Genomic DNA, 13,538 nt, shown 5'->3' on the forward strand with positions numbered 1-13,538 from the left:
CCTTGATGACAGCGTTGCACACATGTAATAAGGATTGTGAAATGATAGTGTCATATTGAACATATATTTATTTATTCTATTGTGGCTTCCCCAGCTGTGAAAGCAATACTAACTTCATAAGAAATGGTTTCTTTATTTCGTGGCCTTAACCTTTCTTTAACGAAATTAAACCTCTTGTTTTGCACCCAATTCTGTGTTGCTGACCACTAGCCTGTTGTAAATCCACTGACACAGCTTAGAATTGGGGTGCCAGTTGTTGCATTCCTCAAACAACTTTATTAAAAGGACCGTTGACGTCTTGCTGTAGGCTATTGCCTTTTTGACTGCGATCTAATCTAATAATGACGCAGGTGACGTCCACATCCCTCCTACACCTCTTCCAGTTCAGTCCTGATATATGGTGTGCCTCCCTCTACTTCTCAGACTACAAGAGTCCAGCTACCGCAGCAGAACCCACACAACCGCTCCTACACACACGGATGGAGAACGGGAGCTGGCTTGGCGGTGATGTGGTTAGACTTTGTGCTCTATTTATCAGCTCTTTCTTAGGTCATTTCTACGGGGAGAAAATCTAAGTCTTCCATGATGAAACTGGTGTTTGTTTTTGCCGTGGTTGCGTATTTCTTTGCAGGTAAGCTATTGGTAAATTCAATGTGTTTCGTTGTGCGTGTACTGCATGGTGTTGCGTGTACTCTAGCGCGTTTCAGCACCACGGAGAGCGCCACTGCTTGAGAGAGTTGCATGCAGTAGTCAGTCATGCATTGTATGGAGCATTTTCTCTGTTAATCTTCTTGAGAAATGTTTTTATAATTGCTCATCTATATCACATATTTATTTTGCAAAACTAAATGGAATGTAATATCATATAGTTATGGAGAAGTTTTTTTCAACACAGAACCACATTCTGACCCATTTTCTCACAAATTTACAGAACATCTAGCACTTCCCGTTGGAGAAGAACGACAGCGAGAGGATGTGGTACGCGAAATGTTTTTCGTCACATGTTGGATAACTCAGATTAAAAATAAATAGCATTATTATATGAGGGACTGTTACTGTTTTCCAGGTAACACGGTGCTTGGTTGAGGTCCTGTCCAAGGCGTTGACCAAACCTGACTCTCACCCTCTGGATCAGGAATGTAAAGATATTCTCAAAGCAGGCAAGTCGTTTTTACATGACTAATTGTTGTATTTCAAAGGCAGCAGATAGGAAAGATTTGGAAAAGATAGCATTATATCATTTCATAAACGGTGATAGCAATATGATGTCAGTGTTTGTTTACAAGACTGGAGTTAATGAACCTTGCACTTGCCTTTCATAAACTAACACGTGCACTTGACTCACCCATCCCCCGCCCCTCCACCAGCACTGAATTTGCTGATAGCTATTTTTTCGAGGAAAAATGTGGTTGTCCCAACTAGCTATTTTAATATGAATGTACTAATTGTAAGTTGCTTGCATAAGAGCATCTGCTAAATGAATAAAATGTAAAATGTTGGTCTGCCATGATGCTACCAATAAATCACTTTTGCCTGTCTTTCTCTGTAATGTCAATGGAAATGAAGGAAAGGAGACAAGCAGATAAAGCCACTTTAGACTATTGAGATGCAGCCCCGTGTTGACTGGAGGAAGAGATGGTGAAAGAATGAGTACAACCAGAGATACCAGTACTGTATATAATGAGGAGATGGTCTTGTCTCCGCCCTAACAATGGGAGTCATTGTCCTAAAGGCTGGAAGGCAGGTGATCTGCTTATCGGTCTGCTTAATGCTGTATTCCTGTGTGGACATATTTTGACAGGAGTTGACCCTTTTGCTTGACAGTAATATTACACAGGGTTACTGCTGTAGGTCATAGGACCTAGTGGGGCTTCGGCTAACACAGAGACCAGAGCTATAGAGCTACAACCTGACAACCAACTGAGGAGATGAGTAGAGACACCTAAATTAGCATTTGCTTCTTTATTGATGGAAATTCTACTTAGCTGAATTTAAATATGCTACTATGGGAGACAGATAATGCTTTCCCCATATATTGTTGAGAGCCATTTTACAATGGTCACCAAAATGAACTAATCAAGGGTCTATGAGTAGCTGATTAGTTGAATCAGGTGTCAGTGCAGTGCTGGAAAAAAGTGCCATTGCCTCCGAGTAGCTCTTCTGTCTCTGTAATGTTTGAATTGAGGGGAAACTTGCAGAGTTGGGCTTGAGTTGGACAACATGAGACAAGGATAAAGTAGTAAACACTGTGGATGTTGTCCACGCCCTCTACAGGTGCCCAACATGCTGCTCCTGTGGAGAAGAAAAGTGATGAGGTGCTGACTAATGAAGAGGAGGGCAAAGAACATGAACCTGAGGCACCAGGAGCCGACGTGAAAGACATCGAGGCCCTCTTGAAGTCTGTGGAGGAGAAGAGGGAGACACCGGAGGACGAAGATCGCAGCCAGGAGTCATGGGACCTCAACTACGAGAAGGAGAAAAGGATTTGGAAACCAACGCACAGGTATCATTATAAGAAACCCAATCACAAACGTGATGAGGAGGTTTCTGAAGAAGTGAGAGAAGAGCCAGACGAAGAACGTAGTCAGGAATCCTGGAGCCTGGGCGATGAGAAGGAGAAGAGATATAGGCCTACCTATCGGTACACCACCAAAAAACACCACAAACGAGACGAAGAGGGTTTAGAGGAAGAGAGAGAAGAGCCAGAAGAGGAACGTAGTCAGGAATCCTGGAGCCTGGGCGATGAGAAGGAGAAGAGATATAGGCCTACCTATCGGTACACCACCAAAAAACACCCCAAACGAGACGAAGAGGGTTTAGAGGAAGAGAGAGAAGAGCCAGAAGAGGAACGTAGTCAGGAATCCTGGAGCCTGGGCGATGAGAAGGAGAAGAGATATAGGCCTACCTATCGGTACACCCCCAAAAAACACCCCAAACGAGACGAAGAGGGTTTAGAGGAAGAGAGAGAAGAGCCAGAAGAGGAACGTAGTCAGGAATCCTGGAGCCTGGGCGATGAGAAGGAGAAGAGATATAGGCCTACCTATCGGTACACCCCAAAGAAACACCACAAACGAGACGAAGAGGGTTTAGAGGAAGAGAGAGAAGAGCCAGAAGAGGAACGTAGTCAGGAATCCTGGAGCCTGGGCGATGAGAAGGAGAAGAGATATAGGCCTACCTATCGGTACACCCCAAAGAAACACCACAAACGAGACGAAGAGGGTTTAGAGGAAGAGAGAGAAGAGCCAGAAGAGGAACGTAGTCAGGAATCCTGGAGCCTGGGCGATGAGAAGGAGAAGAGATATAGGCCTACCTATCGGTACACCCCAAAGAAACACCACAAACGAGACGAAGAAGACGAAGAGCGCAGTCAAGAGTCCTGGAGTCTGGGCGATGAGAAAGAAAAGAGAGAGGAGGATGATGAGGAAAGAAAGAAGAGGATCTGGAAACCCACCCATCGGTACCACCACAAGAAGCACCACAAACGCAGTGAAGATCCTTCAGAGGAAGAGGAGGAGGAGAAAGATAAGAGAATTTGGAAACCCACACACAGATATCACCACAAGAAACACCACAAACGAGGTGCTGACTCATCGGACGAGGAATCAGAGGAGAAGAGATCAGAAGAGTCAGAGGAAGAGGAGGAAGAGGATAGAGAGAAGAGAATCTGGAAGCCCACACACAGATACCACCACAAAAAACACCACAAACGTGATGAGGAGCTTTCAGAAGAAGGGAGAGAGGAGCCAGATGAAGAACGCAGCCAAGAGTCCTGGAGTCTGGGTGATGGAAAGGAGAAGAGAGATGAGGATATGATGAGAGATGAGGATGAGAGAGAAAAGAGGATTTGGAAACCAACTCACAGGTACCACCACAAGAAGCATCACAAACGCAATGGGGATTCCTCAGAGGAGGAAGACGAGGAACGAAGGAGTGATTCGGACGAACACGAGGAGGAGAAGAGGCATGGAGATGCCGAGGAGGACGAGAGACAGAGGGATAGGCAGGAGGCTCTGAGGTGTGTATCTACGTATTCATATGTTTTCCAGGCTATAAATCTTCAACCATAACAATTTTTACCAAAGGACATTTTAGACAGATGCTTTTGAGACCAAGGACTAGGCTTAATCTGTGTCCGGGAAACACTGAGTATATAGGTTGAGCTGGTGTTTGTGTGACAGGTACCTGGCAGAGAAGAGTCGTCTCCTGGGGGAGGGTGAGGTGTATGAGAAACGTTCTCCCTGGGCTTACAGAGGATACTACCACCCCGCCTGGTGGAAGAGAAGCATAGACCCACACACACCATTGCATAAGGTTTCTATGCACAACCTAAATTTTTAGACTGGACTACTGCTGTGTTAGTTTGTATAGTTTGAGCTATTTTAATTATTTTTTTCAATCACTTTTATTATTCTTTAATTTATATATTAAGGTTCCACTTTAAATGATGTTCAATTGTTTCCAATTTGATTTTTAATTGTACAGAAATGTTTTAATACACTAAAGTGTGATGTGATTTGATTGGCTAAGATGGAGGAACTGGCGAAGTTGCTGTCCTATAAGAATCACCAGCTGGCCAGCCAATCAGAGCTGGCAGACGAGGAAAAGAAGAGGAGCGTATCTCTAACCCCAGAGGAGGTAACATTTGAACATCACAAATAACCTTTATGAAACATGACACAGAACAATTCAATGGTGAATTACCTTTTCATAAGCCTCCTCTTCAACTTCTCAGAAAATATATCTTGAAAGATGACATATCAGAAGGTTTTGGATGTTTCATGCTCTTAGACACCACAATCCTGCTTTATATTGAAGTAAGAAAACCTTTTTCACGCTATGAAAATTATGAACCAGTCCAATGTTGGATGTTGCCCTCTCTGTAGTCTGCTGTGGGAAGAGACTCTAACCTCTCTGTAGTCTGCTGTGGGAAGAGACTCTAACCTCTCTGTAGTCTGCTGTGGGAAGAGACTCTACCCTCTGTATTCTGCTGTGGGAAGAGACTCTACCCTCTGTATTCTGCTGTGGGAAGAGACTCTACCCTCTCTGTAAGTCTGCTGTGGGAAGAGACTCTAACCTCTCTGTAGTCTGCTGTGGGAAGAGACTCTACCCTCTCTGTAGTCTGCTGTGGGAAGAGACTCTAACCTCTCTGTAGTCTGCTGTGGGAAGAGACTCTACCCTCTCTGTAGTCTGCTGTGGGAAGAGACTCTAACCTCTCTGTAGTCTGCTGTGGGAAGAGACTCTACCCTCTCTGTAGTCTGCTGTGGGAAGAGACTCTACCCTCTGTATTCTGCTGTGGGAAGAGACTCTACCCTCTGTATTCTGCTGTGGGAAGAGACTCTACCCTCTCTGTAAGTCTGCTGTGGGAAGAGACTCTAACCTCTCTGTAGTCTGCTGTGGGAAGAGACTCTACCCTCTCTGTAGTCTGCTGTGGGAAGAGACTCTAACCTCTTTGTAGTCTGCTGTGGGAAGAGACTCTACCCTCTCTGTAGTCTGCTGTGGGAAGAGACTCTACCCTCTGTATTCTGCTGTGGGAAGAGACTCTAACCTCTCTGTAGTCTGCTGTGGGAAGAGACTCTACCCTCTGTATTCTGCTGTGGGAAGAGACTCTACCCTCTCTGTAGTCTGCTGTGGGAAGAGACTCTAACCTCTCTGTAGTCTGCTGTGGGAAGAGACTCTACCCTCTGTATTCTGCTGTGGGAAGAGACTCTACCCTCTCTGCAGTCTGCTGTGGGAAGAGACTCTAACCTCTCTGTAGTCTGCTGTGGGAAGAGACTCTACCCTCTCTGTAGTCTGCTGTGGGAAGAGACTCTACCCTCTGTATTCTGCTGTGGGAAGAGACTCTACCCTCTCTGTAGTCTGCTGTGGGAAGAGACTCTAACCTCTCTGTAGTCTGCTGTGGGAAGAGACTCTAACCTCTCTGTAGTCTGCTGTGGGAAGAGACTCTAACCTCTGTAGTCTGCTATGGGAAGAGACTCTACCCTCTCTGTAGTCTGCTGTGGGAAGAGACTCTAACCTCTCTGTAGTCTGCTATGGGAAGAGACTCTAACCTCTCTGTAGTCTGCTATGGGAAGAGACTCTAACCTCTCTGTAGTCTGCTGTGGGAAGAGACTAACCTCTCTGTAGTCTGCTGTGGGAAGAGACTCTAACCTCTCTGTAGTCTGCTATGGGAAGAGACTCTACCCTCTCTGTAGTCTGCTGTGGGAAGAGACTCTACCCTCTGTATTCTGCTGTGGGAAGAGACTCTACCCTCTCTGTAGTCTGCTGTGGGAAGAGACTCTAACCTCTCTGTAGTCTGCTGTGGGAAGAGACTCTACCCTCTCTGTAGTCTGCTGTGGGAAGAGACTCTACCCTCTCTGTAGTCTGCTGTGGGAAGAGACTCTAACCTCTCTGTAGTCTGCTGTGGGAAGAGACTCTAACCTCTCTGTAGTCTGCTGTGGGAAGAGACTCTACCCTCTCTGTAGTCTGCTGTGGGAAGAGACTCTAACCTCTCTGTAGTCTGCTATGGGAAGAGACTCTAACCTCTCTGTAGTCTGCTGTGGGAAGAGACTCTACCCTCTCTGTAGTCTGCTGTGGGAAGAGACTCTACCCTCTGTATTCTGCTGTGGGAAGAGACTCTACCCTCTCTGTAGTCTGCTGTGGGAAGAGACTCTAACCTCTCTGTAGTCTGCTGTGGGAAGAGACTCTAACCTCTCTGTAGTCTGCTGTGGGGAGAGACCCTGGTTGCATAACCATGCAGAAGCCATATGTTTATCTCTAGGAGACCTGGCTCGGGTTGAGGCTTCACAACTCAAAATGAGCCTTGATATTCTGGAATGGAAACAGCCTGTGTGTGAATGAGCGCAGGTACAAATGCCTACAGAGAAAAGCCCTTTGACTCCAGGCATGTCTTCCTAGATAGTGGTGGTGGCTCACTAAGCAAATTGATAATGTAATGAATATATTATTCTGCAACATTGTTCTTTGGCACTGACAGTCTTCACTGTGATGATAGTAGGCTAAACAAGATATGTGTGTCCCTGAAAGAAATGGTGTCCTCTGCACTGTGGGATTCATCTGAAAGTAATACAACCACACGTTTAGAAAATGTGCATCTAGCTGCAGAGAAAAAGGCTGTTCTTTTTCCTCTCTCCCTCGCATGGTTTTCAAGGCTGCAGCAGCGATTGCACCAAAACCTAAGTTATTGCATCCCCTCACAACCCACCCCTATTAGAGCTGATAGTGGTCGGCCCGGGTATAAACTCTCTATCACACCACCTGCTCTGGAGCGAGGAAATACAATGGGGAGGGGGAGAATGGATGACTCTAGGGTATTATTTTTCATCCTGACAGTCTTCAGACTACACTGCAGCAGCATCCCCTACAATGGGACTCCGGTAGTGGGAATATCTACACTATTGACTGTATTAAGATCCAGGGAAAGCAGTGGCTAATTAAGGGGAGAGTCAGATTCCAGGAGCAAGGGGTTTAATTGAAAGGCTTGCACTTTTACGGAATAAATGCCTATATGTTCTTTCTTCCTTGGATGGAGGAGAAACATTAAGCTACACTGAACAAAAATAGAAATGCAACATCTAACAATTTCAACGACTTTACTGAGTTACAATTCATATAACGGAATCAGTCAATTGAAATAAATAAATGAGGCCCTAATCTATGGATTTAGATGACTGGGAATACAGATATGCATCTGTTTGTCAGAGACCTTAAAAAAAGATAGGCCTGGATCAGAAAACCAGTCAGTATCTGGTGTGACCACCATTTGCCTCATGCAGCTCGACACATCTCCTTTGCATAGAGTTGATCAGACTGTTGATTGTGGTGCGTGGAATGTTGTCCCACTCCTCTTCAATGGCTGTGTGAAGTTTGCTGGATATTGGCGGGAACTGGAACACGCCGTCGTACAGGCTGATCCAGAGCATCCCAAACATGCTCCATGGGTGACATGTCTGGTGATTATGCAGGCCATGGAAGAACTGGAACATTTTCAGCTTCCAGGAATTGTGTACAGATCCTTGTGACATGGGGATGTGCATTATTATGCTGAAACATGAGGTGATGGCGGCAGATGAATGGCACGACAACGGACCTCAGGATCTCGTCAAGGTATCTCTATGCATTCAAATTGTGTGCAATTGTGTTCATGTCCGTAGTTTTATGCCTGCCTGCCCATACCATAACTCCACCACCACCATGGAGTACTCTGTTCACAACATTGACATCATAAAACATTTCCCACACGACGCCATCTGCCCGGTAAAGTTGAAACCGGGATTCATCTGTGAAGAGCACACTTCTCCAGCGTACCAGTGGCCATCAAAGCTCAGCATTTGTCCACTAGTGGGTTACGACGCCGTACTGCAGTCAGGTCAAGACCCTGGCGAGGACAACAAGCACACAGATGAGCTTCCCTGAGACGATTTCTGACAGTTTGTGCAGAAATTCTTTGGTTGTGCAAACCCAGTTTCATCAGCTGTCCAGGTAGCTGGTCTCAGACGATCCCACAGGTGAAGAAGCCGGATGTGAAGGTCCTTGGCTGGAGGTGGTTACGGTTGTGAGGCCGGTTGGACCTACTGCCGAATTCTCTCAAATGGCTTATGGTAGAGAAATTAACATTGAATTCTCTGGCAACAGCTCTGGTGGACATTCCTGCAGTCAGCATGCCAATTGCACGCTCCCTCAAAACTTGAGACATATGTGGCAGTGTGTTGTGTGACAAAACTGCACATTTTAGAGTGTCCTTTTATTGTCCCCAGCATAAGGTGCACCTGTGTAGTGATCATGCTCTCTAATCAACCTCTTGATATGCCACACCTGTCAGGTGGATGGATTATCTTGGCAAAGGAGAAATGCTCACTAACAGGGATGAAAACACATTTGTGCAGGAAATTTGAGAACTTTGCTTTTTGTGCATATGGAACATTTCAGGGATCTTTTATTTCAGCTCATGAAACATGGGACCAACACTTCACATGTTGTGTTTATATTTTTGTTCAGTGTATTTAGCAGTAATAACGCTCTCTCTGTGTGTGTGTGTGTTGTGTTTTCAGGAGAAGGAGCTGGAGAACATAGCAGCTATGGACATGGAGTTACAGAAGATATCTGAGAAGATGCAGGAGGACAGGAGTGACTAGATAGACAGGCAGAGGCATGCAGACAGGGATGCTAAGATACACAAGGTTAGCACACTGAGATAGTAACAAAAGACTAGAGAGAGATAGACTGACCCGTCAGCGTTCCGGACAAAAAAACACTAACATCCAAGAGCCTTGCTGCAAATTCTGCTGTGTTAACCTTTGTACCTGTGAAATGTTGATGTTCTCAAAAGAGACTGTTTAGTTAATATATAAGTATAATAGTATAAAGATAAAGTAGATGCTTTGCTAATTTGTCCGGATATCTATATATTTAAAGTACGCATGACAGTTTTGTTCAAACTTTTGAATGGTTGTTTGTTTGTTCAGTCTGCATTTAATAAAATTAATTATTCTGGGACCAAAATTAACACGTATCTCAGGATTTTAATACCTCAGCAACACAGTTGGTTATCAAGAGTAATAGTATTTTAACAGTACTGTATTTCTTGAAATTCCCACTAATGCAGCACAGTAAGGAGGCTGTGATAGCAAATGGCTGCTTTACATCACGGCACTTTCTGCTAAAAGAGTATAAAATACAAACAAAATGCTACATTTGGGAGCTTAGAGCTTTGGAGAGCAGCTCCAGGGCTGAATAACAACCATGATCGTTTATAACTGGTAGCAGGAGGGAGAGACACTTCAGTGATTCTATCCCCACCTCCACAAGTACATGTAAATCAAGTCATCAATGATTTAAATTAGACAAACTCTGGGCACCCCTCAATAGTGTCATCCCTCTGTGGTCTCTGAGTTCGTCTCTTTGTGGCCGGCTCTTCTGCTGTAGTTGAGCCTGTCTTTAGTTGTATCTGTAGTAACGGTCATCCCGGAGAGGAGGCAAGCCCCGCCCCCACTCATCAGCAGCACAGGGTGGTCCTGTTAGGCAACACCTACACACAGAGACAGTGAGGTCAGAGGTCGTGCAGATATAACAAACATGGACGCTTCCACAGAGACAGTTGTATAAGACCGCAGTGAACACGACCGGGGTGAACACGACGGGGTGAACACGACACGGTGAACACGACATAGGTGAACACGACAGCGGGGAACACGACCGGGGTGAACACGACCGCGGTGAACACGACCGCGGTGAACACGACCGCGGTGAACACGACCGGGGTGAACACGACCGGGGTGAACACGACAGAGGTGAACACGACCGGGGTGAACACGACCGGGGTGAACACGACAGCGGTGAACACGACCGGGTGAACACGACAGCGGTGAACACGACCGGGTGAACACGACAGCGGTGAACACGACCGGGGTGAACACGACAGCGGTGAACACGACCGGGGTGAACACGACCGGGGTGAACACGACCGGGGTGAACATGGCAGTACACTAGGGTCTACTAGAAAGAATAATAACAGTAATATGCTTATTAAATACACAACACACACTAGAGCACACTAGGAAGCATACTAGAGAACACTCAGATACATACCTCTTTATATTGAGAGTACACTGCAAAGGGTCTGGAGGGGGCGAGGAACTTGATGAGGCCCAGTAGAACTGGACAGGGGTTGAACCGACTGGCTATCACCAACCTGAGGAGAAGAACCAGAGATATTATACTGTAAAACTGGACAGTAGAACTAGACAGTAGAACTGGACAGTAGAACTAGACAGTAGAACTGGACAGGGGTTGAACCGACTGGCTATCACCAACCTGAGGAGAAGAACCAGAGATATTATACTGTAAAACTGGACAGTAGAACTAGACAGTAAAACTAGACGTAGAACTAGACGTAGAACTGGACAGTAGAACTAGACAGTAGAACTGGACAGTAGAACTAGACAGTAGAACTGGACAGTAGAACTAGACAGTAGAACTGGACAGTAGAACTAGACGTAGAACTGGACAGTAGAACTAGACAGTAGAACTAGACAGTAGAACTGGACAGGGGTTGAACCGACTGGCTATCACCAACCTGAGGAGAAGAACCAGAGATATTATACTGTAAAACTGGACAGTAGAACTAGACAGTAGAACTAGACAGTAGAACTGGACAGTAGAACTAGACAGTAGAACTGGACAGGGGTGGAACCGACTGGCTATCACCAACCTGAGGAGAAGAACCAGAGATATTATACTGTAAAACTGGACAGTAGAACTAGACAGTAGAACTGGACAGTAGAACTGGACAGGGGTGGAACCGACTGGCTATCACCAACCTGAGGAGAAGAACCAGAGATATTATACTGTAGAACTGGACAGTAGAACTAGATAGTAGAACTGGACAGTAGAACTAGACGTAGAACTAGACGTAGAACTGGACAGTAGAACTAGACAGTAGAACTGGACAGGGGTGGAACCGACTGGCTATCACCAACCTGAGGAGAAGAACCAGTGATATTATACTGTAGAACTGGACAGTAGAACTGGACAGTAGAACTAGACAGTAGAACTCACCTAACCAATTTGGTGAGATTAGTGAGTACTTCAAAGAAGGGAGGATGGAAGAAGGCCTGTTGAAAGTATTGGAACTCATGTGTAGAGACATACTAGGGTTGTAGACTACATGGAAACACGAGTTTCCTCAACCCTCGACAAACCTATCAATAAACACAGGATCAGATGACATCTGCTGTAGCCCCAACATCAATCATCTTTAACTAGACATCTCACTTCGGATCAAGATTACTGCTAAGCACTCCTGTTTTGTTGACAAACATTGACATGTTTGACTGATTTCAGACAGTGCAAGACGACACCTACAGAGCAAACCTGGTGTGTCAGGGGTATGTAATCTTAGTGCCAAGCAGCTGTTATACTGTTTATTAGTGCTTATACATGTCTACTGACAGCACATTCATGCTTTAGAGTTCACTCTGTAACTTAGTGGCATTAAAACAGAGACCTTATGGGGGAGGTGAGAGCGAGACAGAATAACACTCACCCGACAGCGTTCCTACCCTCCGGCACGCCTGCAGCAGCAGTTTCTTCCTCTTCTCCATCTTCTCCTGGGCCTGAAACGCAACACACAGTTGCTCTTCAATTGTACACCGTTGAAATCTTTGGAGCACACAAGCACCAGGAAGTGTGACAAATAACAGAGACAACTTGCTGCTTCACTATGTGTTGATCTCTCTCCGTTTCTCCCTCTCCTTGTCCTCGGCAGGGTCTGTACTGGTACTAGTCTCCATGCTCTGGTCCTCTGTGTCTGGGCTGCCCCCATTGCCTTCTGCTTTCTCTGGGTCAGGTTGGACTTGTCTCCATTGGCCTGTCCAGCATCTAGAGTGGTGACAATACATCAATCAATTCAATAGATGAGACAGTATAGCATTGATTCAATGAGACAGTATAGCATTGTTGGTCTGTCAAAGGATTATATTCCCCATGCCCACGTCTATGTCTTTAGCCTCCGTGTCCAGTGTCCCTGCCAGCAGTGCGTTGACATGACAGATGGGAAGCTCATGGAGCATATCGTGGAAGCCAAAGCTCTCTACCCCCGCCTTCTCAGGGCCTCCTCCTGGGTACATCTGCATCACTGACCCATAGCCTGGAGGAGAGAGGATAGAGACACAAGATCGAGGAGTCTGTTCGGGTGTCTCCAGATGAACGCAACATTACAGTACGTTCCGATAGAATTTACATAAAATGTTGACATACTTGTGGTTATGTAGTGTATGTGGACACCTGCTTGTCAAACATCTCATTCCAAAATCATGGTCATTAATATGGAGTTGGTCCGCCTGTTGCTGCTATAACAGCCTCCACTCTTCTGGGAAGGCTTCCCACTAGATGTTGGTACAGTGATGCTGGGACTTGCTTCCATTCAGCCACAAGAGCATTAGTGAGGTCGGGCACTGATGCATAGCTTGCATGTTGATAGTACAGGCAAATATTTGACCTGACTGTCAAGCATTGTTAGCTAATGCACACCAATAGATAATGTGATTGTGCATGAGCACAGTTGTGTAACGACTAACTTTGTCTTTTGAATCCGCAGCTTTGTAACGTTAGATGTCTCCCCGTTTCAGTACAACGGAGTCACCCTCATTCGCTCTGTGCTGGGAGTCATCATCTTCCTTGTCCGTCATTAGAAAGCTTGTCTTCCTGCTTAATAGCAAGCTGAATGGTACATTCTATTTTTTACCCAATAATATGAGTTTTTAATCACCAAAGATAACAGTAAAGTACTGAAATAAATTATTTTTTGGAGCTCGCCTATTGAATTATCTAACCCACGTGCTAGTTTTCGTTTCCTTAGCATTCAGGACGATTAGCCAACAGCAGAAAAATCAATCGCTCACAGTACTCGGCTCTGATTGGCTTATTTGCTGTTCGTAAAGCGTATCCGCCAATGGTAGAGAAGTGCTAAGATTTTCTAGGTTCTGATAGGTAAGTCTGAGAGCACAGAGGGAAAATCTCACATGGGGTTATAACTGATCTAA

The 13,538-nt window shown here is 45.5% G+C and overlaps 1 protein-coding gene and 1 long non-coding RNA gene across 2 annotated transcripts; one reads left to right on the forward strand and one right to left on the reverse strand.

The window, feature by feature from the left end:
* Positions 1–401: 401 nt before the first annotated feature.
* On the forward strand, positions 402–9,502 carry LOC110522445 (trichohyalin). Its single transcript, XM_021600837.2, has 7 exons — positions 402–631; positions 932–978; positions 1,067–1,160; positions 2,275–4,015; positions 4,179–4,311; positions 4,528–4,635; positions 9,048–9,502. The coding sequence occupies exons 1-7, from the start codon at positions 583–585 to the stop codon at positions 9,129–9,131; spliced, it is 2,256 nt and encodes a 751-aa protein (XP_021456512.2). The 5' UTR covers positions 402–582; the 3' UTR covers positions 9,132–9,502.
* LOC110520983 lies at positions 9,502–12,813 on the reverse strand. The gene is made up of 5 exons (XR_005051511.1): positions 12,754–12,813; positions 12,489–12,643; positions 12,041–12,375; positions 10,585–10,687; positions 9,502–10,024 (listed from the first exon to the last, which is right to left on the reverse strand). It is a non-coding gene; the product is annotated as an uncharacterized LOC110520983 (long non-coding RNA).
* Between the last annotated feature and the right edge of the window lie 725 nt (positions 12,814–13,538).

The sequence above is a fragment of the Oncorhynchus mykiss genome, chromosome 4 (genome assembly GCF_013265735.2).
Source record: "Oncorhynchus mykiss isolate Arlee chromosome 4, USDA_OmykA_1.1, whole genome shotgun sequence".
Taxonomy (NCBI): domain Eukaryota; kingdom Metazoa; phylum Chordata; class Actinopteri; order Salmoniformes; family Salmonidae; genus Oncorhynchus; species Oncorhynchus mykiss.

Bases quoted from the DNA above. Each gene is read 5' to 3' on its own strand.
- LOC110522445 (XM_021600837.2), top strand. From the start codon at position 583: ATGATGAAACTGGTGTTTGTTTTTGCCGTGGTTGCGTATTTCTTTGCA. The intron at 979-1,066 runs GTACGCGAAATG...ACTGTTTTCCAG, and splicing joins AACGACAGCGAGAGGATGTG to GTAACACGGTGCTTGGTTGA. The intron at 4,312-4,527 runs GTTTCTATGCAC...TGATTGGCTAAG, and splicing joins CACACACACCATTGCATAAG to ATGGAGGAACTGGCGAAGTT.